Below are 27,381 nucleotides of genomic sequence, written 5' to 3' on the forward strand. Positions count from 1 at the left end.
GGTGACTTAAAGTGCACAAGGACAGACTCTAGGCCAACAACTAGTTTTCTGTTAAACTGCAGGAACTTGGGACTTCCGGTGAATATGGCAGCCTAGAAGACGTGTTTTTGCTGTGATCCTGCTCCCATCCAACCCTTATAAAGATTTAATAACCGCTACCACCATTATCGCCTTCAGGTGGGTGTACGAAGAGTTGTCTTAATAATTTTCAGTGACATATTGGATATACGAACAAAGAACCATGTCGAAACAATCAAAACTTCAAGTTAAAAAGAGCACGGCACATCATGCTAGTGCTAGCAATAGCCACAAAGAAGGCTTGCTAGCGGATGATTTGCATCATCTTCAGGCCCCAGAAGACGTGGAGGCTCTAATATTGAAAATTTCCAAAAGTTTTGGAGCAACAAAGGCATTGGACAAAATCTCCACCACACTGGATGACCATTCAACACGCATCACAGCCGTGGAGCAGCGGGTTTCGGATGTGGAGGAGGAAGTTACAGGACTGGGGAAGCGGCTGTTGGACGCAGAAAAGAAAATCGCTCTTCTGATCAGCTGCGTGGATGATTTAGAGCAGTGTTTTTCAAGCACGTGTGCCACGGCACACTAATGTGCCGTAAGAAATTGCCCTCATTAACTGATCTAAAAACATTTTCCATCTCCAGGATATCAGCTCTGTGTTCATCCAAACAGGCCCTGATAAAACACTGAGGAGTTAGGAATATAAACGATCATAAAATACTTTTTCTTTGCGTTTATTTTATTTTATTAAAGACATTTTGATAAGAATGACGGCAGCGCGATTCAGCTGCAGCTCCGGCTGTATTTAGGAAAAGTCCCGCCCCTTTACCTGTCTCCACCAATCATTCTTGAAGGCTTAATCACATGTCATCAGTCTGCCCAATCAGAAGTGCTTAAAGTCTTCACTTCCTTGTCCCGATTTAGCTCGTAAAGTCGCTCAGTTCTAACAAAAATACCAGCTAAAGCTCGTCTTTAGCGGTGTAGCTTTCCACAGAATCCGGTATCAGACCGTGGAACAAGTGAACAAAACCATGAAGCTCCGAAAAGCGATCTCCGCCGGCCGTTTTTATGCACTACATCTCCCATGATGCATTGGGTTGTGAGAGTGACAGCGTAAAAGGAGTTCTGTTGTTAAACGTCTTGAAAACAACGAACACACTTCAAACTTTTTTTAAATCTTCTAACTTAACTTTTATTGCATCTTTTAGAAAAACAGCTGCAGTTTCCAGCTTTTTCTGCAATAATTATCACAAAAATGCATGTGAGATTGTGGAGGGGCTGTAGATCAATACAGACTATGAGTTTCTCCTTTTTTTTTCATTTTTGGATGCTGGTGTGCCGCGGGATTTTTTTTAAGCTTAAAGTGTGCCGCGGCTCAGACAAGGTTGAAAAACACTGATTTAGAGAACAGAAGCAGACGAGACAACATTCGAATTGTCAACCTGAAAGAAGGCATAGAGGGTGCAAACCCCATTCAGTTTTTTGAAACTTGGTTGCCCTCCTTTCTCGGTCTGGATAAGAGACCAAACGCGATCACGCGCGTCAAGCTGGACCGGGCACACAGGAGCCTCGCGGCCGCTTATAATCAAGCTTCACAACTCAAGTGACAAGCAGCGGATCATGGCAGCGGTGAAAGCGGCACCAGTGCTGGAGTACGACGGCCAGCGGTGCGCAAAAGGAGGCGCGCTTTCACCGATGTGTATCGCGCGCTCATTGAGAGAGGAATCCGCTTCAACATGCGTTTCCCTGCCACACTTGCGCTGAAGCACCATGGTGTTGAGCACAAGTTCTCTTCAAAAGATTCAGAGGCTTTTGTTAAGACTTTGGGCTGAGGACATAACGGACTCACTGACCAACATGGCCCACGTAAGTGCCTTTTCTTACAGTAACGTAGAGACATTAAAAACAAATTATGCACAAGTGTGTTTGTCACCTGAGTGCTTCCACACACAGGTATGACGGGGGTTCTTATTTTTTTTATTTATGGCTAAGGGTGGTCATAATATGTTTAGGTGGGTGGAGCGGGAGTGGGATTAAAACCTGTTTTTTTGCCTGTGGAGCGGAAGCAACTTTTGGCTGCATCGGGAGTCTCCTTACAATTTCAATTTAGTGTTTTTTTTATTTTTTTATTTCTTTGGACAGTTGACAGTTGTAATCGTTATACCACTCCTTTTTGGTATTTTTTTTTCTTCTTTTGTTTTTCGAGATGTGTGAAATTGTTCTTTGGCCGTCACTGTTTGATGGTAGTGTTTTTGCCAGCACAGCAGATCCAGATACTGTATTATTTTTTGAGAATGTTTTCTTTTCTCCTTTTCATGGTGCTTTACTTCATGCTGGACTGATGATTGTGTGTAATGAGTAACACAAAAATATTAACCCTTTTTTTTTTTTTTTTTTTTAATCTGTCCTGTCCAACAGCTAGGCAGACAGATGAGAGCTGAGGGCCTCTTGTGTTGGACATATTTTACTTTAACAAGAGGGGTTATTAATCTTCAAACAAACCAAAGGTATGTCTGAATAAACCCCTTTTGTAATTGAGGCCAAACTTTATTAATTTCAATCATGTTTGAAAATCTTTGGTGTTGGACCGGACGGAAAAGGAAAGAGGGGAAGAAGAGAGAGGGACGTTAGAGAGAGGGGGGGGTAGGAGGGTGATAATAGGAGGGGAAGGGGGGTAAGACCATGAAGCAGCATAAAGCAACAAGTTTACTGGTTGTTAATCATTATGGTAAGGTTCAAATGTAGTACAAAAAGGGCGGGGCCTATCCACACACACACTCAAATGTTATAAACACACCTGCTAGCTGCAAAAATGTCCACCTGTCGACATGTACACAAAACAGATAGTGTTCACACGCATACTTATGCCTTAAAACATTCAATCATGCAAACTGTTAGTGATTAAAAAAATATTAAAAAAAATATTAACCCTTAATGTTAAGGGAATCAATCACGTTATCAAAAGGCGTAAAACTCTCACTTTGCTTAAAAAAGAAAAGGTGCAAATTGCCCTATTACAGGAAACTCACCTAACTGACCATTAACACTCAAAACTACAGCGCGACTGGGTGGGGCAGGTACTGTGGAAAAAATTGTTAAAGATAGAGAGGGGCGTTACGTAGCAGTAACTGGAATCTTGTATGGCGAGCAAATATTGCTCGGTAATGTAGATGCTCCAAATGTATATGACAGTGCATTTTATTCAAAAATTCTGGCAGAAGTTTCACCTATTTGTCCCTCTCATGTTCTAATAGGAGGAGATTTTAACACAGGTTTGATGCCCAGCTCTGACTACAGCCCACCTAAGACCCAGCCACCCTCTAAAATGGCAAAAGCAACAAATGGGCTATGTAATGATCTGGGTCTCTTTGATGCCTGGAGGATTTGTAATCCAAATGTAAGGGATTTCACTTCTTTTCTAGGCCTCATCAGTCTTTTTCTAGAATTGACTTTCTGTTTGTCTCCAGATCTATCCTGGATAATACCCTTGTATGTTCTATTAATCTGTGTGTCTTGTCAGATCACTCCTCGGTCTTTATAGAGTTATTACCATCTTATTATGATCGTTTATCAAGATAGTGGCGTTTGAACCTATTTCTTCTAAGTGACCCTGTATTTATAAAATATTTGGAAGACCCATGGGAATTATATATCACCACAAATGATACACCAGAGCTGGGGTGTCAAACTCATTTTGGTTCGGGGGCCACATTCAACCCGTCTGACCTCAAGTGGGCCGGACCAGTAGCGTAAAAGCACAATAACAGCTTTATTCTTGATTTTTTACCCAATTGGAAAACATGCCTCAACCAACATGGTAGCTTAACCATTTCTTATTACACATTCATTCACAGAGGCCAATGGATCTTAAATAAAATTAATTTCACTTTAAAAAATATTGGTTTATTCAATTTTACACAGCCTGAATATTTTAAATCTGACACTGAAGCAATCCTGATAATAAATTCAAGAGGGGCTACAGAAAATGAAACATCTTCCTAAAATGTAAACGTCCAAACGATGACAAAATTACACTAAATTATTATTATTATTATTTTTTTATTTTATTTATTTTTTTAACTTGTCCTGTCCAACAGCTGGGCAGACAGATGAGAGCTGAGGGCCTCTTGTGTTGGACATATTTTACTTTAACAAGAGGGGTTAATAATCTTCAGACAAACCAAAGGTATGTCTGAATAAACCCCTTTTGTAATTGAGGCCAAACTTTATTAATTTCAATCATTTCTGAAAATCTTTGGTGTTGGACCGGACGGAAAAGGAAAGAGGGGAAGAGGAGAGAGGGACGCTAGAGAGAGGGGGGGTAGGGGGGTGATAATAGGAGGGGAAGTGGGATAAGACCATGAAGCAGCATACAGCAACAAGTTTACTGGTTGTTAATCATTATGGTAAGGTTCAAATGCAGTACAAAAAGGGCGGGGCCCGTCCACACACACACTCAAATGTTGTAAACACACCTGCTAGCTGCAAAAATGTCCACCTGTCGACATGTACACAAAACAGATAGTGTTCACACACGCATACTTATGCCTTAAAACCAACTAGTGTGAAATATTTCAGTCATTCAGTCATGCAAACTGTTAGTGCAAAGGTGAGCTAACACCAGTGCTCAGGTGAGTGTTTATGTTCTTCTAAAATGGATGGTGGAACGTGAAAAGAAGGAGGGAGAGTGCCCAGCCATCCCCAACCCAAGACCCCCACCGCACCAGCAGCGGCAGCCGGAATCCCCCCAACGCCACACGGGAACCGGCAGGGAACAACCGCCGCCCGGGCGACCAAGCCCGCCACCCAGGCGAGGGCCAGCAGGGCCGCCGCAAGGCCCCCAGAGCCAGAGGCCAGGGAGGCACGGAGGGAAAGAGAGCGCCGCCCCAGCCCAACCAGGAGAGCAGCCCCCCGCCGCACCGGGAGAACCCAACGCAGGGCCCCACCGGAGAAGGACGCCCACAGCCCCAAACAAGCACCCCACCACCACCCAGGAGTTCCGGGCATCCCCCCGCCCCAACCCCAGGTACGAGCCAGGAGCCCCCAAGGGAGACCCGCTCCGCACTCCAGGCAGCCATCCGCCCGGCCCACGGTTGGTCCAGGGAGGAGCGAGGCAGGGGGCCCGCCGCCCCCGCCCAGGAGGGGGGAACCCCGGGGAAAAAAAGAGGGCCCACAAGGGGTGTTGTAAATATGGCCCGACCAGGCTCGGCCACAGTTGGAAATTTGGCGGGGCCCAGCACTCAGGAGCAAGGACCAGAACCCACCCCCCAGGGACCAGACACCCCCGGCTCAGATGTAATGTGAACCCCCCCACCGCGCGGAGAGAGCACCGCCGGGCCCAGGAAGCCGCACCCCGGGGACACGGCCGCCGTTGCAAAGGGGCCCGTACCCCCCACCAGGGAAGAGGCAGGGGACAGATGGACCCAGGTCCCACCTTCCTTGCAATATGTGTGTGCGTGTATGTGTGTTTGAGAGGGTGTGTGTGTGCATGTGTGTGTGTTTATGTTGGGATGTATATATTGAGGGGGGAGGGGTGTGTGTACTAAGGGGGGTGCAGTTAAAATTGGCGGGTAGGGCACTAAGGGGACATCTCCTGATTACTCACAGTGACGTCCCCTCACCCTCCCCACCAAGGGGCCCTAAATGTCTAAGGTGCAGTTAAAATTGGCGGGTAGGGTGCTAGGAGGACATCCGCTGCTTGCTGGCAGTGATGTCCAAGCACCCCCCCTACCAAGGGCCCTACATGTCTAAGGTGCAAATAATACCGAAAGAGGGGGGGCCCACTCCATACGGCAACCATAGGAGGGGGGCCACTGCCTAGTAAACCCCCCCCCCCCCCAAGGCTCATCGCAGGCTAAGCCCCCCACCCCCTCACCCTATTATGAGGTTATATGAGGAAGGGGGTAAGTTGGGGACAGCTGATAGACTGTCCCCCGGTGGTCAAACAGCTGTCACACGGCCCCCCCCCCCCCCGCCCGCCCCCCCCAGCAAGGGGGCCAGGCCCACCCAGCCCAGGGGCCCCACTCCCGGAGGTGCCGACACCCCAAGCCCAGCACCCTCCCCCCACACAGAGAGAGAGGAGCCAGAAAGCGCTGCCCCCCCCCCGGAGCAAGCCCAGGCCCCCACCCCCAAACGCCGGCCCTAGAAGAGCTCTGGTCAGGCTTTGACGGGACCGAGGCAGCCAACCGGCCGGGGAAACCGCCGATTGCCTCAGCGGAGACCCCGACCCATCAACCCCCCCTGCCCCGTACCAATAGTGCCCCCCCCCTCCCCCAGAATGCCCCCCCACAGGACAGGGCCGACAAGACCCCCCACCCCACCCCCCCCAGACCCCGCAGCCGAAGCGGATGACACCCAGAGCGACCGGGGGCCCCAAGAGGGTTGTCCCGTCCCGCCCCAGAGCCAGGGAAGGGCCGATCCCAGCCCCAGGTGTAGATGGGAAGCCCATCCAGCGCCGCTGGGCCCCCCCCCGAGCAGCGCCCCCCGCCAACCCCCCCCAGCACAGGCAAAGGGACCACCCCCCCAAGCCAAGCCAGACCACCACCCCACCCCCCCACCACGCACCCCCACACCCAAGCACAGAGGACCACGCAGCGCCCCAGCCCGCCCCACCCAGGCGCCAGACCCGACCCCCCGACCAACGGAGCCCCCACCACCCCCCGCCAAGCACCGGAGGCCCCGACCCCCACCCCGGCCCACGGCAGAAGGGCAAGGAGCAGCGACGACCAGGCCCCCCCCACCCCCTAAGTCACGGAGTTAGCTATGGGAGACCAGAGAGACCGAATTCTTTCAAAGTTACTTGAACTTTGGGCTGACATTTTTTCCAAGCTGATATGATCAAGCAGCAGATTTCTGTGTTGAGTTATATTTATATTTTTTTTGCTTTTCCAATTTATTAAAATAGTTTTTTTAGCAATGCAAAGAGTTATGAAAATGATAGAGCCTAATCCTCCTTCTACATCGATGGCACTCATGTCACCAAGCACACAAAGTGACGGTGAAGCTGTGATTGAAACCTTAAGCCAGACTGATAGATCGGCACATACCTGCAGCCAGAGAGCCTGGACAGGCGTGCAGAACCATAGTGCATGCATGTAATTGTCGGGTAGATTACTGTCACAGTGCTGACAAATGTCTGAGTTACTGAGACCCATCTTGAACATCTTCTGTCCAGTGTAGTAAATTCTGTGAAAAGTTTTGAAATGGATTAGCTGCAGATTTTGACTTTTTGTCATTTTAAAGGTGTTTAGACAAAGTTCTGACCAAAAACTTTCATCTGTGCTGATGCTCAAATCCGCATCCCATTTTGATGTCGGAAGTGAAATATTGTTATCTAAATTGCATAAAAGTTTGTATATTTTGGAGAGAGTTTTATTCATTGAGAAATTGATCAGAGTGGCAACTACATCTGGTAGCTTTAAATCGTTGTCTCTGTATTTAAACTTTTTAGTAATAATTGATTTAAGTTGCTGATATTCCAAGAAGTTATATATTCCATGTTTGTCTTGAAGTTCCTGGGGAGTTATGAATCTTCTATCAATAATTATGTGCTCTAGTTGTTTTATGCCCCCTGCTTGCCAAGCTGGGAAGTGGATAATTTTTTTGTTTATGAGGATGTCTGGGTTGTTCCAGATGGGTGTCATTTTGCACGGTTGAATTGATGATTTTGATATTTTGAGAAATTCCCACCAGGCTGTTAAAGTGGCATTTATATTAATACTTTTGAAACAATCCTGTTTTTTAACTATTTGGCTAATAAATGGAAGATCTGACAGGTTGATCTTTCCACATAACGCCTGTTCCTGGTCTAACCATGAGTTAGTTTCTGGATTATTTTTTAACCATTTTAAGATGTATTGTAATCTATTTGCAAGAAAGTAATTGTGGAAGTTAGGTAATTCTAATCCTCCACAGCTTTTTGCGGATTTTAAAGTTTTTAGACTAATTCTTGCAGGTTTATTGTTCCATAGAAAGCTTGATATGGATGAGTCTAATGTTTTGAACCATTTTAATGGCGGTTGTGTGGAAATCATTGAGAAGAGATAATTAACTTTGGGTAAGATTTTCATTTTTACCGTGGCTACCTTGCCCATAAGGGACAAAGGCAGGTTGGTCCAGCGTGTTAGATCGTCCTGTATGTTGGAATTACACTAAATTAAACTTGCAAACATTTGTAAACATAAGAGTTTGGAGTTAACCTCCTTTCTCTCCTGAAACTTCACTAGACCATCAATATCAGGATTTAAATCCTGTGCAGCAACACATTTACTGTCATTCAAGTGTGCAAAACACAATGAAATGTCCATTATTATTATCATTAATTATTATAAGAATCTTTTCCTGGTTGCTGCCTGAATTTTGTGGCAACACCTGCCTTCTTCCTGACCTTTGATGGGGTGCCATCAGTGACCAAAATTACTTCATGTGACCAGTTCACTCCAACATCGTCCAGCACAGTAACTAGAGAGCTGACTATGTCATCAGTTGTTGTTGTGTCCATCAACTCCAGAAACTCCAGAGTGACGTCTCTTCAACACCTTTAATAAATATGCACAGCTGTACATATCTGTGATGTTGGTGTTTTCATCAATAGCGACTGAAAATACAATAAATGACTGGATTCCTTCATATGGCTGCCCATGTTTCCTCAGAGATGTTGGATCTGATCGTAATTCTTGACAGATTCATGTTTAAGGTCGACTGCTTTTTGGGAACAAGACTTCTGCAGCCTTCAGCATTTTTCAATAAGTTCACCATCAGAAAATGGATTGGATGTTTGCTCCAATTTCTCTGCAATAAGGTAGCTAGGTGTCACTGCCATCACTGATGTCACGGCTGCAGTAAATCCAGATGGTTATTTATCGGTCCAGCTAATAGTTGGTAAATCTTTTTTTTTCTTAACTGCAAATGGTGAAACTTTTCTTCATGGTGAGTCTCATAGTGGTGCTGAGTGTTATATATTTGGAGAACCTGTTGATGACATACCAAGCATGCAGGTTTGCATTCAGCTCCGTGAACAAATAAAACGCTTTCCATTTTCCTGGAAAGCTCAGGACTTCACTTCAATCTTTTTTTCTTTTTGACAACATTTTGGTCATTAGGGTGTCACTACTGATCATCCTTCAGTAGCCGCGGTTACATGGGCAGAATATCTTGATCGGATCAATGGTCGGGTTAAAATTCACCTGTGCACATGGGATCGGAAAAACTTTTTCCGATTAGAACAAACGTTCACATGGGTCACACTTTCGGTTGGAATGAATCATTTGGGCATGCGCAGTAGTGTTAAAAACTCCCGGATGAGGAAATAGGTCCCATTCTAAACAAAGAGCTGCCACAGACATTTCTTTTATGCAGCAGCTCGGTAATATACGAGACGATCTTCCAAACGTGCTTTTATTAATGTCATGAATAGTATGAAGCGCCTGTACGCTCATCGTTTTATTTAATCCATGTGGTCAGTGCTGGAAGAAGGGTTAGGACAGGCTATAAACACAGGCTAACAACATTAGCCTGATGGACACAAAATCCAGGACCATGAAACGCTGCAATCTGCATCTTGGCTGCACGTAAATGTCTGGGAATAACATCAGTCTTTATTTTGTCGGGACACAACTGGAAACACAAATCCATAGGATTGTTTGAACGATTCTAAGGACTGAGCCACATTTATTTCTGCTTCCCCAAACTCGCTGCGTGTGCTGGCGGCTCTCCTGAGTCCTGGAGCCGCTAACCCAGAGCGGCGGGACGGCCCGCAGTCTGAAGTCTCCCACATATAACAAAACAAAAAAAACGCACACGTAACAAAGCATCTTCCTCCCATCAGACACGAAGTTATTAATCCAGCTGTTTTGCTCACTCGGGTGCCAGTAGACCAAGTGAGCGTCGGGGGGCAAGCGCTCCTTCCCCGCATCTCCCTTGTGAGGGGTGAAAGAGAAGGGAGAGCCAGCGGGGTGAGAGCGGCGCAGCGCTTTTCACGGGGCGTCCGCAGAGCAGCTGGTTGGTCCCGTATGAGCTCCAAAGCTTTCTCACAGTGAAACACCGTCTATGCGTGACGTAAACCAGAGCAGTAGTGACACACGATCGGAATGACCGTTTACATGCTCCACGATCGGATAAACGATCTGTATAACCCACCTATCTCGATTGGAAAGAAATTTTGATCCGAACGAGTCTGACCGGGGCAGAGTATTCCAAATGGCGCGTTTACATGACGTATTTTCTTTCCGATTAGGCGTTCTTTCCGATTACTTTTGCCCATGTAAACGCAGCTAGTGATGAGGCTCACAGGGAACCAAACTACCGCCTACCCAGACACAGAGCTGTTAGGTTTCGTTTTTGGCACATGCAGAGTTATGTTGTTTCACCTGTTAAGCTTTTCCTTTGGTCCCCCTAGTGGCGGAATTGCGCATTTCGGTTATTTCTTTAAAAAATCATAACTTGCCACAGGAATGGACTAGAAACTTGCTTTCTTTTTTAACCATCCTTATGATTTTTACTCTTCATGTGTGTGCCGGACTTAACCACCTGGCGGGCCGTATGTTTGACACCCCTGCACCAGAGGTTAGTGAATCTGTTCTGTGGGAAGCTGGCAAGGCGTTTCTTAGGGGTTCCATCATTTCTTTTACAGCAGCAAAGAAGAAGAATAGTCTCACCAAAGAATTAGATCTGGAACATCAAATTTGCACTTTGGAGAGAGACTTTAAACAATCCTCCTCGCCATCTGTGCTTAAGAAATAAGATGCAGCCAGGTCTGCTTTGAACCAACTAATTACCCAAAAAGCAGAAACAACAATGTTTTATGCAAAACACAGACTTTTTGAATCTGGAAACAAACCTGGATCCCTCCTAGCCCGACTTGCTCAGGGGAGAAGTGGGTCCTATGCAATACCTTCTCTTAGAGGTGAAAGAGGTAATTTACATTTCGAATCCAAAATGATATGTAAAATTATGAAAGAGTTTTATGAACATCTTTATTCCCCAGAGTGTGACAACACTGCACATCTTGTAGAACATTTTCTCAATGAAATTGATTTACCGACATTGTCCCATGGGTACCGAACTGAAACTCTGTGCCACGTTGGTGCCAGTATCATATAAAAAGGCATGAAGTTCCCAGAGTGTGACAACACTGGCCACTCTGCTGTTGCAGGACCACTGACAGACCGATCTCCACCAGGGACATGGCCAGCTTCAGGACATGCTGGTGCCAACTGGGTCACCTAACCGGGCTGCAGTTCTAGAGGAGATGTCCGACCCAGAGATGATGGGGTCTTCAGCCTCCTCTAGAAGAGCAGTGACAGCAGCAGCCTCGTCCGGAGCGTCAGGGTCCACGCAGACATCCTTAAGCTCATCTGCTGGTAAGGACGCTCATGAGGACCTGACCATGCTTGTTACCGATGTTTGTAACCCAGGCGGCAGAGTCAAAGGCAGCTTCTGCAAGCTTCTTTGTCATCTGAAAAGAGAAGTTCTTTTTAAGAACAGACTCAAACTTCTGTTTGAGAATCCACAGGAAAAAAACCTTCCCAAACCTTCTTGGTAGAGTCCATTTTTAGGATATATCCAAAGGTGGACGTGATGCTGGCCTTGTACTCATCCAGCTGAACATCCAGTCATTGGAAGGGTGATAGCAAAGACTGCTATGGAGATAAAATCAACCAAAAAGCCGCCATTTTGACAAAAGTGGATTTATTCTAAACTTATAACATGTACCTCTTCCCAATGTAGCAATGTGTTTTTCTGAGTGAGCGAAGTTGATGATGTTGATTGCTAAGCTAGCACTTTTAGCCACCTTAGTATAACTAGCATAGTTAGCCTAATTAGCATTTTCAGCAATAGAATCCTTTTTTCTGTCATTAAGTGTTTTTCCCCTAAATAAAGGCACAGACATGGGTGAAATTGGTTTTTAAAAGAGAAAAAGAGGAACGCTTCACGAATTTGCGTGTCATTCTTGCGCCCGCCTGAACCCACTTTTCTCTGTTCTGAATGTTCCAATTGTTCACACTTCGTTCCAACTACGCAACCAATCAGATGGCAGCATTTGTTCCGATTACAAGTATCAAACTGTGGTCGTCCAATCAGAGAGCCGGATTTGTTCCGATTCCTAGATCCCGCCCCCCATCTTTTACTTTTACGACTGCTGTCTTCCCGATCAAACGTAAGTAATGTTTTTTCTTTTTTTTTTAAGTGAAATCGATGGTTTTAATTACTGCTATGATATCGATATGTTTGTGGGAACGTCGTTTCTCCCTTTTCTGTGGCGTCTCATTAGCGCATCACGTTCTGGATAATTATCATTAACATCTGCTGATTGTAAACGGATTATAACGCAAAGCACCTTCCTTACTAAGTAATCCATGAGCCCTTTCTCATTTAACAACTAGTTAAAAGTTTCTAAGGAAAAAACAGAACCTGCAATGATAGTTTCCTCTGTTTTGCTACTGGAGTGACTTTGTTTTGTGCAGACAATGGCTGTAAGTTAACATTTCCTCTGACATATTCGATCTTTCTAACTTCTCATCAACATTTCTGGAGTTGTTTACTTGTCTTTGCTTTGTTTAGAGTGAACATCCAGCGTTCAGGCGAGCGCCCAATGGGACGCTGCTTTTAAAAGCCTCAAATGAGGCGCAACTTGGCCTCCAAAAGGAGACCCACAGGGCCAAAACCCTGGAGGAGGTGGAGAAGGAGGCACGGGCCCACGTCACCAGTGAGGGTGGGGATATCAATAACCCCACCCTGGTGCTGAGCCGGTGGAAGGTCCAGTTTGGTAAATACCAGGACAAGACTTTCCACTGGCTGCTGGAAAACGACGTGGGCTACGCCATCAACCTGGTGTCCTCCCACCAGAAGGAGCAAGAGAGGACAGCGTCTCAGTCCCCACTTATGGTCAACAAGGTGAGGTGTCTGAGGTTCATTTGTCTTAGTTCCAGGTGTGATACTGTAACAGAACCTTTGGACCTACAGGACGGCCTCATCCGTTACTCCTCAGCCTATCCTGACTTTGTGGAGGCAGTCAGGTTCCACCAGGCATTTGAGGAGGCTCGGGTGAGGTCTCTTCAGCCTGGGCAGGAGGGACAGGCCCTTGTTGGCTTTGGGGACTTTAAGTTTGAGACGCTGCAGAGCCTGTACGAGTCTCAGGACCCCAAGAAGATCCGGTACTTAATCACAGAGGATCACATGTTGTAATACAGTTAGTCATCATATGAACAGATGGGAAATTTTAGCTTTAACTGAGAGAGAATCCGGTCACTTTTCAAAATAAAACGTTTTTTTTTCGAAAAAAAAACAATAAAATGGAAATTGTTTTTTCTTTCTGTGCGTCCCGGTGCCAAAATTTCCCGCGGCCCGGTGCCAAGTGTCCCGCGGCCCGGTACTGGTCCGCGGCCCGGTGGTTGGGGACCACTGCTGTAGTTGACATAGAGTTTGAGTAACAGAACAGACACATTCATAGGTCAGGTTGGACACGTTGATGTGTCAGCTGATGTTAACTGCTGTTTTTCTTCTATTTGAAAATAATTCTCTGATGGGAGATGAACTGGAAACAGAACAGTAAGTTTGTGTTTGGTTGAAACTTTGTCTGGGTCTAAGTGCTGTTTCTCACTCACAACCCACTTCAGCTTCATCATAACTACTAGATGATCAGCAGCTCAACACCACTCTCTCACCTATTGAATCACTTCTTTCTGCTTTCAGCATCCGTCTTTCATTAAGTGCAGGATATTAACTTTTCATGAATCAACCTCTTCTCACTTCTGTATTAAAACTTCACCCATTCACTTTTAGTTAGCTGAGCACGCCTGAGTCACTTATTTGGTTTGTTTCTTTGTTTAATTTCCAAATATCTTCCTTCCGTTTTAGCCTCAGAAGTACAGGTTCCTCTCGTTCCTGACGCTCCACCTCCTTCCCCTGACTGTGGCATCTCTGCTGGGCCGAGCAGGACAGGGTTCTCCTCGTACCTGGGACTGAGGAGCAGCCATCTCCAGCTGTCCTCCCTCCATCTTCATCTGCTGGCGATGCAGAGGTGATGCGACAATAGCTGCAGCTTTTTGTGTCTCTGTCTCACTAACAGCAGTCATACATTAAAGCTGCTGCATCTTGTCTCTTCAGCTGCTGCCTGACTCCTGGCTGGCAGCTCTCACTGTGGAGCAGCAGCAGTGGATCAGGCGGGTGCTGTTCACCAGAGACAGCTCGGGGAGGTCTAAGCTCACCACTGAGCTGAATCTGTAGTGGAACCCTCCCCAACCCCGCCCAATCTACCACCAACCTCCCGCATCCCCTGACCTGTTCTTCGCATGTCGGCTGTTCCTGTGGATGCCTCACAGGATCTGGGGTCTTCAGCTGACATTTCCCCAGCCTTTGTGTGGCGGGCCACTGACGAAGGCTGGGCTGTACAGGACCATCCGGAGGGTCCTGGACATCGACGGCTGGTACCTCATGGTACCTGGAGTGCCGTCGGTGTAAGAAGAAGGTCGGGGGGTGGTCACAGGGGATCGTACGGCAGCTGGCTCCCACCTGCAGCTGCCAGTTTCCCGCTGTACTCACGTACAAGTAAGAGGCAACATTGAACCATGTGTTTATTTGTGTGTGAAACTTTGTCTACATGTTGGCATCTTGTGATTGTGTTGATGCAGGCTGTCCTGTGACCAAAGGGTGGTTGCACAGCTAAGGTCTCGCACGTTGGGCAACAGTGCCAACCGGCTGTACAACACCCTGCGGGAGCAGCACTCGGACTCCTGGATGCGGAGAGCGATCCACTACCTTGGCGTCTGCGAGCGGCTCCTTGCCTTGAGCAGCGTGGGGGGGCAGTTTCCACCACCTTCACCTATGCCTCCTCTTCCGTCACCCGTCTGGCTGCTGACGGTGTACGGCTATGATGTCCTGACGTGGCTGGACGAGTACAAGGCCAGGATCACGTCCACCTTTGAATCCATCTTGAAAATGAATTCCACCAAGAAGGTTTGGGAATGTTTTCTCCTGTGGATTCTCAAACAGAAGTCTGAGTCTGTTCTGAAAAAACCCCCATCTCTGTTCAGGTGACGAAGAAGCTCGCAGGAGCTGCCTCCGACTCGGCCGCCTGGGTCACCAACGTTCGTAACAAGCACAGTCACGTCCTCATGAGCGTCCTCACCTGCTCTGAGGGCTCTGAGGGTCTGTCCAGGATGGCGGCCGGGCTGATGAGGCGGTATGGACTCGCCAAGGTTCCTCCCCCCCAGCTCATCTACGTGGATCGCGACTGCTGCAGCAGAGAAAGCGTGTCCAAGACAGCCGCCTTGTTTTCAGATTCACTATGTTTGCACTACTGTTGCACACAGTTCAGTCCTAAAGGTTTCTCGATGTTTGTCTTGTAGGAGTGGGGGCAGCTGGTGGTTCGGCTTGACATCTGGCACCGGATGCGCCGCTTTGCCTCAGGTGTCACCACTGAGAGCCACCAGCTCTATCCTACCTTTATGAGGCAGCTGTCTCACTGCATCTTCGAGGTGGACTCCGGAGATGCCTGCCGTCTGTCTCAGGCTAAGCGATCAGAGCTGGAGGGGAAACACGGGATGGTTGGCCTGACGGATGGGGACGTGATCCAGAGGGTTTCCAAGGAGGAGTGGAGGCTCCACTGTCGTCGTCGGACACGTGGAGCTGAGGAGACGGCAGTCCTCATCCAAAACCTTCTGGACACCTTCAGTGGCCCGGCAGGACGCGACACCCTGGACATCCCGTTGCTGGATGCTCTCCGCATTGAGGAGATCTGGAGCACCCAGAGGCGGCACCTTAGCTGCATCCAAGACTGGCCGGGGGTGCAGGCTGACCAAGGGCGGGGTCAGCCTTCCAGTTGGCTCCACCTCTCTGGAGTCCTTCCACCTCCACCTCCAGCGGTTCATCCCAGGTAACTGCAGATGCCGTTTAGTTTAACGGGGTAATTGGTGGAAGCTTAGACTTTATTAGAAATTTGTAAAGTTAACTGCTGATGTTTACACGGTTCCCTCAGGGATGTCTGCCAGCTCCAAATACTTCAAGGCGTTCCTGATCGATGGACTGGTGAATTCTTTTACACAACAGTTTCACATCTCTATGTGTCAGCAATAAATATACAATTTATCATTAATTACTACATTTGTGAGTTGACACTGGTGGAAACTGGGCAAAGTTAGTGGGTCAGAAACTACTCTCATGTCTGCCATTTTAAGTTTCAAACATTAGCAACTTTTATTGACCGTCAATAAAAAACATTTCCCCCAAATAATACATTTTTATTCAGTGTTCTCGATGTGATGAGTTATACATTTATGTTGTTATCTCTAGAAAACAGTTGTCATCTCGTGATAACAACCTTATAACTGCTTATGACGAGAAATCGAGCTAAAAACTAAAACTATGTAATGTAGCAAACATGGTTTGATTAGAGCGTTTTTCATTCCAACTAAACAGTTTTTCACAATTTCTTTTAACTTGATTGCCACATCTGAGTAACTCAAAAAATATAATTCTTCTCCTCACCTTTATTTGGACTCAGGTAGTTTGGAGGAAGTTGGACAAGAAGCACAGAATTCAGAAACCGAGACTCTGAACCTTCGACGCCAGAGTTAAGACAGGCAGAGGGTGAGGTGTATGAGACGTTCAGGGGCCGTCTGAAAAATTAAAATTCTCCTTGACGACTTCAGGAATTTAGAATAAAAACATAAATCCATCCATCCATCCATCCATAAATACATACATGCAATCACTGCATGCATCGATTTTACAGCTTTGTGAAAGGTACAAGATGAATAAGGTCCCCAAAACCCTCCCCCCCTAAACAGAGAAATAAAGAACACCCAAATGCCCCCAAGACAAACAATAGCAGTTTCTCAATAACTTACCAAAAATAACCTCAAAAACATCACAAGTACTCATTATTGTTCAAACAAACTCCACAGAAATCCATAATTTTATTTTATCACTTTTTTTCTTGGAGTCAACCAGGGGGGTATTCCAGAAAGCAGGTTATGCTAGCTCCCACGATAAGTTTGAGGCTAAGGAAGTTGATAACCTCAGCTTTCGGTTCCAGAAATGGAGGTATGTTGCAGGGTAGGTCAAGTTACCATGGCAACTCATGCTCCGAACATAACCTGGTCTGGAGCAGGTTTAGTTGAAGGTTAGTTTGTTTACAGAGAGGTGAAGCAGCATGGCGTGTCCATTTGAAGATGATTTAGTGGATGAAGAAGCTCAGATAATACTTTTTCCACCATGAGAGGGTGATAAGACCACATATGGATGTTGGAAAGATAAACTTTTTAACTTTGATCTAACTTAATTATTTGCTTCAGTTAAGATAAATCTTGATTAATTTCAAGCATTGCAGTCAAAGCAATAAATAATTCACAGAGATTTATCAAACTCATTACAGAAATGATTAAATAAATAAAATGTATTTTTTACTTCATCAAAGTCGTTATGCTTTTTATGTTAATTTGAGCTTTTATTGTGAATTTTCTTGCAGTTACAAACCCTGAAGAAGTCCTGCACCGTTACCAAACTCTGCTGAAGGAATTCTGACGGACAAAAAGCACGACCCTCAGGCCAATAGTGTGTTTTTTGGAATGCTCCTTTGTACTGTTTTGTACTTAAAACAAATTTTATTGTGATGACACTTTTTATGCTGCAGACATGTATCATATTAAAGATTTTTGTTTTCACTGCTGTCTTGTTTCTCTTTAAACTTGCCTCATGTTACAAGAAGTAATCAGGCCAGAATATGTTTTTACAATGCAGTTACTTGACCTTTACCAACAAGTTAGCATTGTCTCATTTGGTGAGGTCAGAAGACCAAGTGTGTATGTACACTGGACAGGAAGGTAATACGTGTACATACCCAGCATTTACTACTGAAAGTACCATGTAATAGAATGGAAATAGGGCTGACTTTCTTTTACAGTACAGTTTCATTGTACTTAAGGGGTAAGTACCAATTAATATTCAAGTGAACATACCCGGTATTTAGTAATGAAAGTACCATGTAGTTGAGTGGAAATAGGGCTGACTTTCTTTTACAGTCCAGTTTCATTGTACTTAAGGGGTAGTTTCTGTGGTAAATTCATGGTAAATACTATGAAACATGCGAGTGCAGACCTAAAGGTCAAGGTACTTTATTTGTACTTACCTTGTTCTTACATGTGGTAAGCACCATAAAAGACACCTTTGCACAACATGTAAATACCCAGTAAGAATATTATAATGTGATTGTGTTGATGCAGTATGTACCACATAGGTATGAACCAAATAGTACCATATAAATACACAGTAAGTACCATGTAAGTACAGAGTAGACACAAAAAGTACCATGTAAGTACCTAATCCCATAGAAGTCCCACAGAAAGTACCATGTAAACACACTGTAAGTACCCAGTTAATTCCATAAAAAGTACCATGTAAGTACCCAGTAGTTACACAATAAGTACCATGTAAATACCACTTAAGTACACTGTAAGTACTGTACTGTAAAAGTAAGCATTACCTGAAAAATTTCTGGATTGCTGAAGTTTCAGATTTAAAATATTCAGTCAGTATAAAATTGAATAGATCAACTTTTTTTTAATTGGAATTAATTTTATTTGAGCTCCATTGGCCCTAAGTGATTAGGCTACCATGTTTTTTCCAACTTTTTTTTTCATTTTTTTTCATTTTTCCAACTGAGTAAAAAAACAATAAACAAAGCTGTTATTTTGCTTTTACGTTACTGGTGCAGCCCACTTGAGATCAGACGGGTCAGACGGGGTGGGGCACCCAAACCAAAATGAGTTTGACACCCCCGCTTTAGCACAACTGCTGTGGTCCTAAAGAATAAATTTATAAAATTCTCAAGTTAACTGGACTTTTTCTCCGCGCTTGACCGCTTCTGTCTGCATCAGACCGTCCAAACACACAGAGAAAAAGACTGCAAACAACCACAGTCAGCAATAAATAACCAGTTTTTCATAAATTACTGGAACGGAATGGAAATTGGGTGAAATTAGTGGGTTAGAAACTACTTTAAAATCCGCCATTTTTAGTTTAGAACATTAGCAACATAAAATTGAATATGTTCCTGTTTTCTCCCAATATAACACATTAAATTGTGTTTTCGACACATATGAGGAAGAGCATATCGATCAAATCGATATTTGAATAAGTAAATTAACAAACTGAAAATTGAGCTTTTTTAAAGACAACACAAAAACAACGAAAAAATAATTCTCACCTTTACTGAATGTCTTTGAATCTATCAATCAATTCGCAAATGTGTTCATATAATTAATGCATTTAACCCTTGTGCTATCTTAGATGACCCCACCCTTCCATTGACGTGTTCTCCCTACCATGACAAAGGTGGATAAAGGTGGAAAGATTTCATGTAATCCATGGACACCAGTGAAGATCACAAATCATTGAAGAAAAAAGGTTCAGAGCACTGTCTAGTGGGTCTAGATGACCCAACTCCCAATGTTAAAGTGCCTAGGATAGCACAAGGGTTTAAGGTACCGTAATTTCTGGACTATTAGCCGCTAATCTTGTCCTACGCTCGTAGCCCTGCGGCTTATTCAGTAACGCGGCTAATTTATAGATTTATGTGGCGGCCGCCATGAATGTACTTGCGGTCTCTGAGGATGGGTTGAATGCTTGAATCAACTCCAAGCAACAAGTCATTTGTTTTTCAACATACTTCATAGCTGCCAAATAGCATGGACTTGACTTTAGGTCTTAGACACTTCAGTCATGGTTCAACAAAAAGAAACACGCATGCCCAGCCCCATCCCAGAATCCTTGAGTAAGCCCTGGCTGCAGCCTGCAGAGTGCCATTAGACCCAACGTGCACGTGATCGCCACTACAATATGATGCAGCTTTCAAGTTAAAAGCAATCGTTAAAAGCAGCGTGAAAAAATCCACCATCACCAACGGGTTTGGAAAAGCCGGTCAGCTGCGTGACGGAGAGAACAGCGCATTAAGACCATTATTACAGACAGGTCTTCCATGAGGGGACGTGCTGGGAGAAAAGCAAACATTAACTGCCTTCGTCCAGTAAAGGAAGCACCAAAACTTGAGGAAGCAGCTTCCACAACCACTCTACCCCCCTTTTAACATGGCACTTTTGAATATTCGGTCGTTGTCCAACAAAACATTTATCATAAATGATTTTATCCATGATTGTAATATTGATGGACTCTTTTTAACTGAAACATGGCTGAGCACGGATGCATCTACTGTTCTCACAGAGGCCTCTCCAACTAATTTTAGCTTTGTTTTTTCAACCAGGGAGGGCAAAAAGGGTGGGGGTACTGCATCTATTATGTCCAACTCCTTTGCAGTAAAGCAGATTACATTGGATGAGTACCCCAGCTTTGAACATCACGTCTTTGTTTTTAACAGCCCTCCAATTTTATGCATCACAGTATACTATGAAGGTATTAATGTTCCAAAATGGACGAGCTTGTATATTTGATTTGAGAACTTGTAATACAGAATGTGAATACTTGTGCAAAAAAAATCTGCATCTGTGTGTAATAATCTTCTGGTGTCAACTGACAAATTTCCATTTGCATGTGTTCATTTAGAGTTACAACTTCAAATCTGTGATTACAACTGCTCAAATGTGCTTCTGCGTGTGCTGGAATCTGCTGGCCCAAATCACAAGTGCGCTACAACTGCGCTCTGAATTCTGACACATTCCTGGCGAGAAACTTGTGTCTAAACTGATCTGTGTCAGGGAGGGTTAGAGGAGGCGGAGTCAACCAATCAGAGTGCAGGATTCGGAGAACTTGGTAATGTTAGAAAGAGCTTTACAGAGTCGGACTTCCTGCTTCAATAACTCTTCTGATAAACGTTCAAATGTGACAGCAAGTCTCTCAATCATTTTGTATTAACACCCTTCAACTACAGACCTGTGTCCAACTTGCCATTTTTAAGTAAGGTTCTAGAAAAACTTGTTTTTATTCAGCTGAATGAGTTTCTCTCTCAAAACAACATTTTTGAGATAAACCAGTCTGGTTTTAGAACGAACCACAGCACAGAGACAGCCTTGTTGAAAATCGTTAATGATGTCAGATGTGCCTTGGATTCAGGTCAGATCTCAGTACTAGTTCTGTTAGATCTAAGTGCAGCTTTTGATACTGTTGATCACCTGATCCTTATAAACAGACTTAAAAGTCTTGGCCTTTCAGGGACTGTTCTCAAGTGGTTCGAATCGTGTCTCATGGAGAGAGTAAGCATGGACACACACTTTTCTGGGGTCAATTAATTGTGGTGTGCCTCAAGGTTCCATCCTTGGCCCCTTGCTTTTTAACATTTACATGCTTCCTCTGGGGAATGTCATCAGAAGCCACAACATCAGTTTTCATAGCTATGCTGATGATACCCAGCTGTACATAGCTATGTCTCCTGATGACACAAGACCAATAGAAGCCCTTTTTAACTGTATTTTAGATGTGAAATTATGGATGGCAAATATTTTTTGCAGCTCAACCAGGAGAAAACTGAAATTTTAGTTATTGGTCCTGAAGCCAAGAGAGAGAAACAGTTTTCTGAAGCTGCAGCAACTTTCATTAAGTCATTCAGAAACAGTCAGAAACCTGGGCGTTATCTTCGACTCTAAGCTTTTAAACTTTTATCCCCCATATAAAACAGGTGGTTAAAACTGGTTTTTATCATAGAAATCTGGCTAGAGTCCGCCTACTGCTCTCTCTTGCTAATATGGAGATGCTAATGCATGCTTTTATCATGAGTGAAGTTGATTATTGTAACGCCCTGCTTGCCGGTCTTCCAAAAACAAACATTAGGAACCTTCAGCTTCTCCAGAACTCTGCTGCACGAGTTCTTACAAAGACCAGGAGGCGGGCTCACATCACCCCAATTTTAAAATCCCTGCATTGGCTCCCCATATGCTTCAGGATTTTTTTTAAGATACTTTTAACCGTTTTTAAATGTCTTAACGGTCTTGCGCCTTGTTATTTATCAGATCTTTTAGTAAAGTATGAACCCTCGCGGACCCTGAGATCCTCTGGCACTGGTCTGTTAACCATTCCAACTGTAAAAACTAAAACCTATGGGGAGGCTGCATTTCAGCACTATGGCCCCCGCTTATGGAACAGTCTGCCAGAGGACCTGAGAGCCGCAGAGAGCATAAATGCTTTTAAGAAAAGGCTCAAGACCCATCTCTTTAACCTGGATTTTAGCTAATTTTTTACTACTTTTATTTATTTATTCAGTTATTTATTTATATGTACTTTTTATTTTTATTTTATTTATTTATCTATCCATTTTATTTTGTTTTATGAACTTGAACCTGATTTTTAACGTGTTATTTTAATTAACCTTATTTTAATGTTTTATTGTTTTTATCAATATGTTTACTTTTTTATTCTCATTTTTATTCAATTTTATTTTCAGTGCTTCATCAGTTGGAACCTCTCCCTCTGGGTCGGCTGCTGTTCAGCCACAGCGGCTCAAGATGGGGACCTGCATCACTGCTTAGCTGTGGTGGAGCGGTCCCCGCCTGTGATGCTGCATTTGGCTGTCTATGCGGCTGTTCTCGGAGGGGGAGGTTCCAATTATTAGCGTTTCCAGCATCCTGTTTTTGTGCTCAGCCTATTTCTCATTGTCCTTGCCATCACTTAAGGGGTGGGAGGTGTGAAAGGAGTGGGGGGCTAGGTACGGGGAGGGGGGTCCTATTTATTTATTTATTTTTATTTTATTTATTTCTAATTCGTCAATGCTTGTTTTTATATTTTGTTGTGTTTTAATGTAAAGCACTTTGTGTTATATTTTTATATGAAAAGTGCTTTATAAATAAAGTTTGATTTGATTTGATAACACTGGCTTCTTCCAGCTCCGTTCTTCCACAAACAAAAGCACTGACCACACAGATTAAAAATAAAATGATGAGCGAACAGGCACTTCATAATATTCATGACATTAATAAAAGCACGTTTGAAAGATTGTCTCGTATATTACCGAGCTGCTGTATTAATGATAAATGAAGATAAATGAAATTTCCCCATTGTGGGATTAATAAAGTCATCTATCTATCTATCTATCTATCTATCTATCTATCTATCTATCTATCTATCTATCTATCTATCTATCTAATGTATGTGGCAGCAGTTTGTTTACAACGGGACTCATTTCCGCCTACGGTATTTTCAACACTACTGCGCATGCTCAAATGATTTATTCCGACCGAAAGTGTGACCATGTGAACGTTTGTTTCTAAAATGGTAAAGATCTTTCTCAATTGCTTTGGCTCATTTCTTGATCAGACCGGACGTTCTCAACACTCTTGGTGCTTTTGTCAAAATAATGTGGATGGTTCGGCACAACGCCATGGTTCACCTGCAAAAGCTCATATCTCTCCCAAAACAATTCACTCATGTGTACGAGACCTCTCTCATTGTCAGGGATCAAATCAAAATAATAAATGTATCAAATGTTCCAAGGGATTCATATGTCCTATTCATTGTATTAAGATCTTCACGGCCTCAATAACTCTTCTGATAACCGTTCAAATGTGTCAGCAAGTATCTCAATCCTTTTGTATTAACACAGAGTGAACCACAAATCCATTTCTAAAGAAAAAAGATTTTTTTTTGCCTTTTAATCAGAATTGTTCTTTTCAAGCTGTGAATGCAGACATGCAGCGAGCCGCTGCCAAGGGACCCAACTGCAGCTGCTCTATTCCCGTGTTCTTCTGCGTAGCTGATAGCTTGCAGTTTAAACTGAGTTTCATATCCGTGTCTCTTTGCATTTCCAGAGTATTCAAAGTTGTTCTGCATTATGCTCATATCTGCACCTTTGTACATTGGGGGGGGGGTGTCTTCTTTCACGTCCTCACCTCTCTCCGTACCGTGCTGTTCTCTCTTAGGTCTTCTTTACTGAAGTCACACAACAACACATTAGGGCCGCTCCGTACATTTTGGAGAAAATGTAAGACTTTCACCTTATCAGAGCCTCACCTGTCATGATCGTGATAAAATTGAAAAAGGTAAATTAAGTAAATATCATTTTCCAATGATCTGTGTTAAATATACATTTTCAGTCAAATCAGCACATTTTCCACAGTTTCTGAGGTTAAAATCGCCGAATTTGAGTGTTGCGATCTCAGACGGAGCAGAATCTCCGGGTGAGGCTGGGGAGCGCTGTGCCTTATGTCTGACGGCAGGGCTCAATGTTAACACCATATAACAGAGACGTGCGGTGAAAACGCTGCTGCACGCCCACAGAAACGGCTTCAGGTGAGGCATGCCTCACCAGCAGGGGGCAGATGTGAGCTGACGGCTGCTTTGTAGCTACACTGCTGCCGTAGAAAAAGACTAAAAACATCTGTCTCATAAAATAAAGAATAAAGAAAAATGAAGACTTTTCCAGCAGATCATAGAGTTTTTGTGGAGAAGGAGCGACACATGGACTCAAAAAGTAAGGCCAAAGACGTTTTTCAATGTTTGTTTGTTTTAAATAACATGGGAGTAAGTTGATAAAATTGTAAGTAAAATCCTTTATTTTATTTTTACGACCATTTTCACAGACAACATTTGATAAATGATTAAAGCTCCAGAATTAGAAGTTGGAAAAATACCAGAAATAGTTACTGAGGGTCAAATGTATGCTGAACACATCTGAATACTTTAATATGTTTACAGTACACATGAATAATTTATAAACAAGAAGAGTGGTATATCCATGTCTATACAAGAAAAATTCTATGTAGGACAAATATTTTCTTGTGTGTATTTCATAAGCTGTTATAGCTGCTGTTGGATGAACGGTGAAATATTCAGTGCAATTGTAAATCTCCTCACCAGCCATTGACCGCACGTCACTGCACCTTATGTTTGGGAAAGTACTGTATAAATAAAACTATAATAAAAGGCAGAGAGCCGCATGCAGCTCAATATCTGCATTGAGGCAGATATTGATGGAGAGGCTTCTTTCTAAACTAGAATCTGTTGTTAATCAACATCCTCTAAATTTAGATTATATGGAGTTGGTATAAACATTTGTTTGTTTTGAGTGATTGTTTTTGTTATTAAAACGCTTTTTGGTAAGTTTTTTGGAAATAAAAATGGCTTTGTGATTTGAAACCAGTTAAAAATGTATGTTTTTCTTTCTGGCATACTTTGAAGAAGAAAAAAGATATATTCTTGTTTGTGAACAGGTTTTTATCCTAGTTGGATCTTTGATCATGTGAGTCAGACTAAAATGATCTGTTAGCAAACTCCCTTCTTAACTTTTTTTCCAAAATATTAAAAATCTTGATAAATAAACATTTTTGAGACTATAGAAAATGTTCAATTCTTAATCAAAACTTAGGGGGAATATTGTAAAAGTTCTGACATGCTACCAGATTCCTACTTTGGTGATGAGGAGAGACGATTCTTGGTCTGTCACATCTTGCTTTGACAAAGAGCAGAGATCCATGTCTCCAGTACAAATGAATCCATAGCACCACTCTTTCAGGAACGCTGGAGCTGGCCCACCTTGGGCTAGGCTGACCGCAATTATTTCACCAACAGTCCTGTGGTAAAAAAATTAAAGATATATTATGCACAAATGTTAATGTATGTTTCACATTCCATTATATGAAGGAACTCTGTGTCTAACCTGAAATATTCATTGTCAAGGTCTGTCAGTGAGTACTTGGGGTTTTTACCCTGGCCTTCAACTCCTTCAAAGAACCTGTTCTCAATACCTGTGTCATGACTTGAAGGATTGACAGACCCAGACGCTGAAACCCAGAATGAGGACAAGGAGGTGAACGGTAAGTAAAGAGCTTTATTTTTTTCCTTCCAGGAAAGTTGGTGTGGCTTGGAGGGCAGCTGGAGAGGACAGCGGCCTGTGGCGTGGCTGGAGGTAAGAGCGCAGCTTGGCAGAGCTTGAGGTTTCCACCGTACTGTAGGAGGACTCGGACTGACATCCACACTGGGAACACTTGGAGGCTGGAATCCTGAGACAGGGAGAGGCAAGTTAAACACGAGGCCAGACTTAAACAAGGAAACATGAGCTAGACTTGAGACCAGGTTTAGTCACCATAAAGGGCAACAAACTGGCATTGGCTAATGGGTCTGGAACTCCTTAAAAGCAGAAGCAGTGACGAGGTGAATTGGTCCCAGCTGGTGGAGTCAGGAGCAGAGCAGGAGGGGGAGGAGACTGACAGGCACCATAACAACCTGAAATCATATCTGGTGTACAACAGGGAGACTCAAGTTGCAGTTTATGCACACAGCTTTTTGTTTGTGCTACAATGGGTGTTGTAGATAAACCACCTGTCAAAAATTCTCTTTTCACTGCTCCTGTATCCACTCCTGCCTCCCCAATGTACACAACCTTCAGTGTACCAGCAGGAGATGAAGATTTTTTTCTTTGCCATTGCAGAATGCCTCTGTCTGGAAGCCCCTCTCTGTCCACACACAGTTGGAATTCCATATTCATGTTGACCTGTTGCTCAAGGTGATGCAACACATCTTCTGTTCTTTGAGACAAAACCACATCCAAATATAATCATAAATATCTGTAACAATAAAACCATTTTATTGTTTTGAAAATGGAAGAAAGACAACAGTAGTTTGGTAGGATATACTATAGTAAAACTAACTTGAATTTCTACTGTAACCCTTGTGCTATTTTAGGCACTTTAACAATTGGGAGTTGGTTCAAAAAAATCATTGCTTACAGTAGCTGCTTTTACATGGATAAAAGTAATTGAAAGAACGCCTGATCAGAATAAAAATGTCATGTGAACACGCCGTTCGGAATACTCTGCCCCGATCAGAGTCATTCAGATGTATGCCCATGTAGCAGTTGAATTTTAATCTGATCTTTGATCCGATCAAATAAATTTTGCACATGTAACCGTGGCTACTGAAATGTAAACTTCTGTGCTTCAGAGCACATCCACACATCACAACACATCACAGTGTGACACAGATCACCCTAACGGTAGAGTGATAGAAAGCTCTAAGTCCCTACCCCTTCCCCTTAAAAAAACAAGGTCAGACAACCACAAAATCTCAAAATTACAATTGGAGGGGTAGGGAGAAGCCGTAGGGAAAGAGTTTGAATTTGGCCATAATCTTCCTAATTAAAAACTAACCTTTGTGGTGTATGTACTGTAGTCTCTAAAGAAGAGTCTTGGTCCCCTGCTGCAGGTGTTTCTCCCTCAAAGCTATGTATAGTCAACATAAGGATGGCATATCTGATCAAAAACAGTTTAACCCACCTACATGCATGAAGGGGAAAGACAAATCTCATCTCTCTCCACACAGACCAGCATGCACTGCAATGTCTTGCTCAGAAAAGTTCTTGGAGCAAATTGGACACACCACCTATTAAAAGACAGGTAATGTAAAAAAGCACGAGTGTAGTTCCAA

General features: G+C 43.8%; 1 protein-coding gene across 6 annotated transcripts; it reads left to right on the forward strand.

Annotated features, from left to right (window-relative positions):
* The first annotated feature begins 665 nt into the window (after positions 1 to 665).
* LOC144992387 (uncharacterized) lies at positions 666 to 17,653 on the forward strand. 6 transcript variants are annotated; one of them, XR_013656285.1, is made up of 10 exons: positions 1,755 to 1,887; positions 2,440 to 2,528; positions 11,174 to 11,381; positions 12,052 to 12,915; positions 12,985 to 14,041; positions 14,128 to 14,568; positions 14,652 to 14,976; positions 15,054 to 15,895; positions 15,998 to 16,047; positions 17,489 to 17,653. XR_013656285.1 is itself a non-coding variant. In XM_078948287.1 (8 exons), exons 6-8 carry the CDS (start codon positions 15,411 to 15,413, stop codon positions 17,542 to 17,544), a joined length of 591 nt encoding a protein of 196 aa, XP_078804413.1. In that variant the 5' UTR covers positions 10,854 to 11,381; positions 12,052 to 12,915; positions 12,985 to 14,041; positions 14,128 to 14,568; positions 14,652 to 14,976; positions 15,054 to 15,410; the 3' UTR covers positions 17,545 to 17,653. The 6 variants fall into 6 exon arrangements, 1 of the variants encoding a protein (XP_078804413.1); XR_013656283.1 differs by lacking the exon at positions 2,440 to 2,528 and having other exon boundaries at positions 666 to 1,887; XR_013656284.1 differs by lacking the exon at positions 1,755 to 1,887 and having other exon boundaries at positions 2,393 to 2,528.
* The last annotated feature ends 9,728 nt before the right edge of the window (positions 17,654 to 27,381 follow it).

The sequence above is a fragment of the Oryzias latipes genome, chromosome 6 (assembly GCF_053564925.1).
Source record: "Oryzias latipes strain Hd-rR chromosome 6, Olatipes_Hd-rR_3.1".
NCBI lineage: Eukaryota > Metazoa > Chordata > Actinopteri > Beloniformes > Adrianichthyidae > Oryzias > Oryzias latipes.

Excerpts from the sequence above, each read along its gene's own strand:
- LOC144992387 (XM_078948287.1), top strand. The coding sequence starts at position 15,411 with ATGCGCCGCTTTGCCTCAGGTGTCACCACTGAGAGCCACCAGCTCTAT. Across the intron at positions 15,896-15,997 it reads CCTCCAGCGGTTCATCCCAG|GGATGTCTGCCAGCTCCAAA; the intron begins GTAACTGCAGAT and ends CGGTTCCCTCAG. Across the intron at positions 16,048-17,488 it reads CGTTCCTGATCGATGGACTG|TTACAAACCCTGAAGAAGTC; the intron begins GTGAATTCTTTT and ends ATTTTCTTGCAG.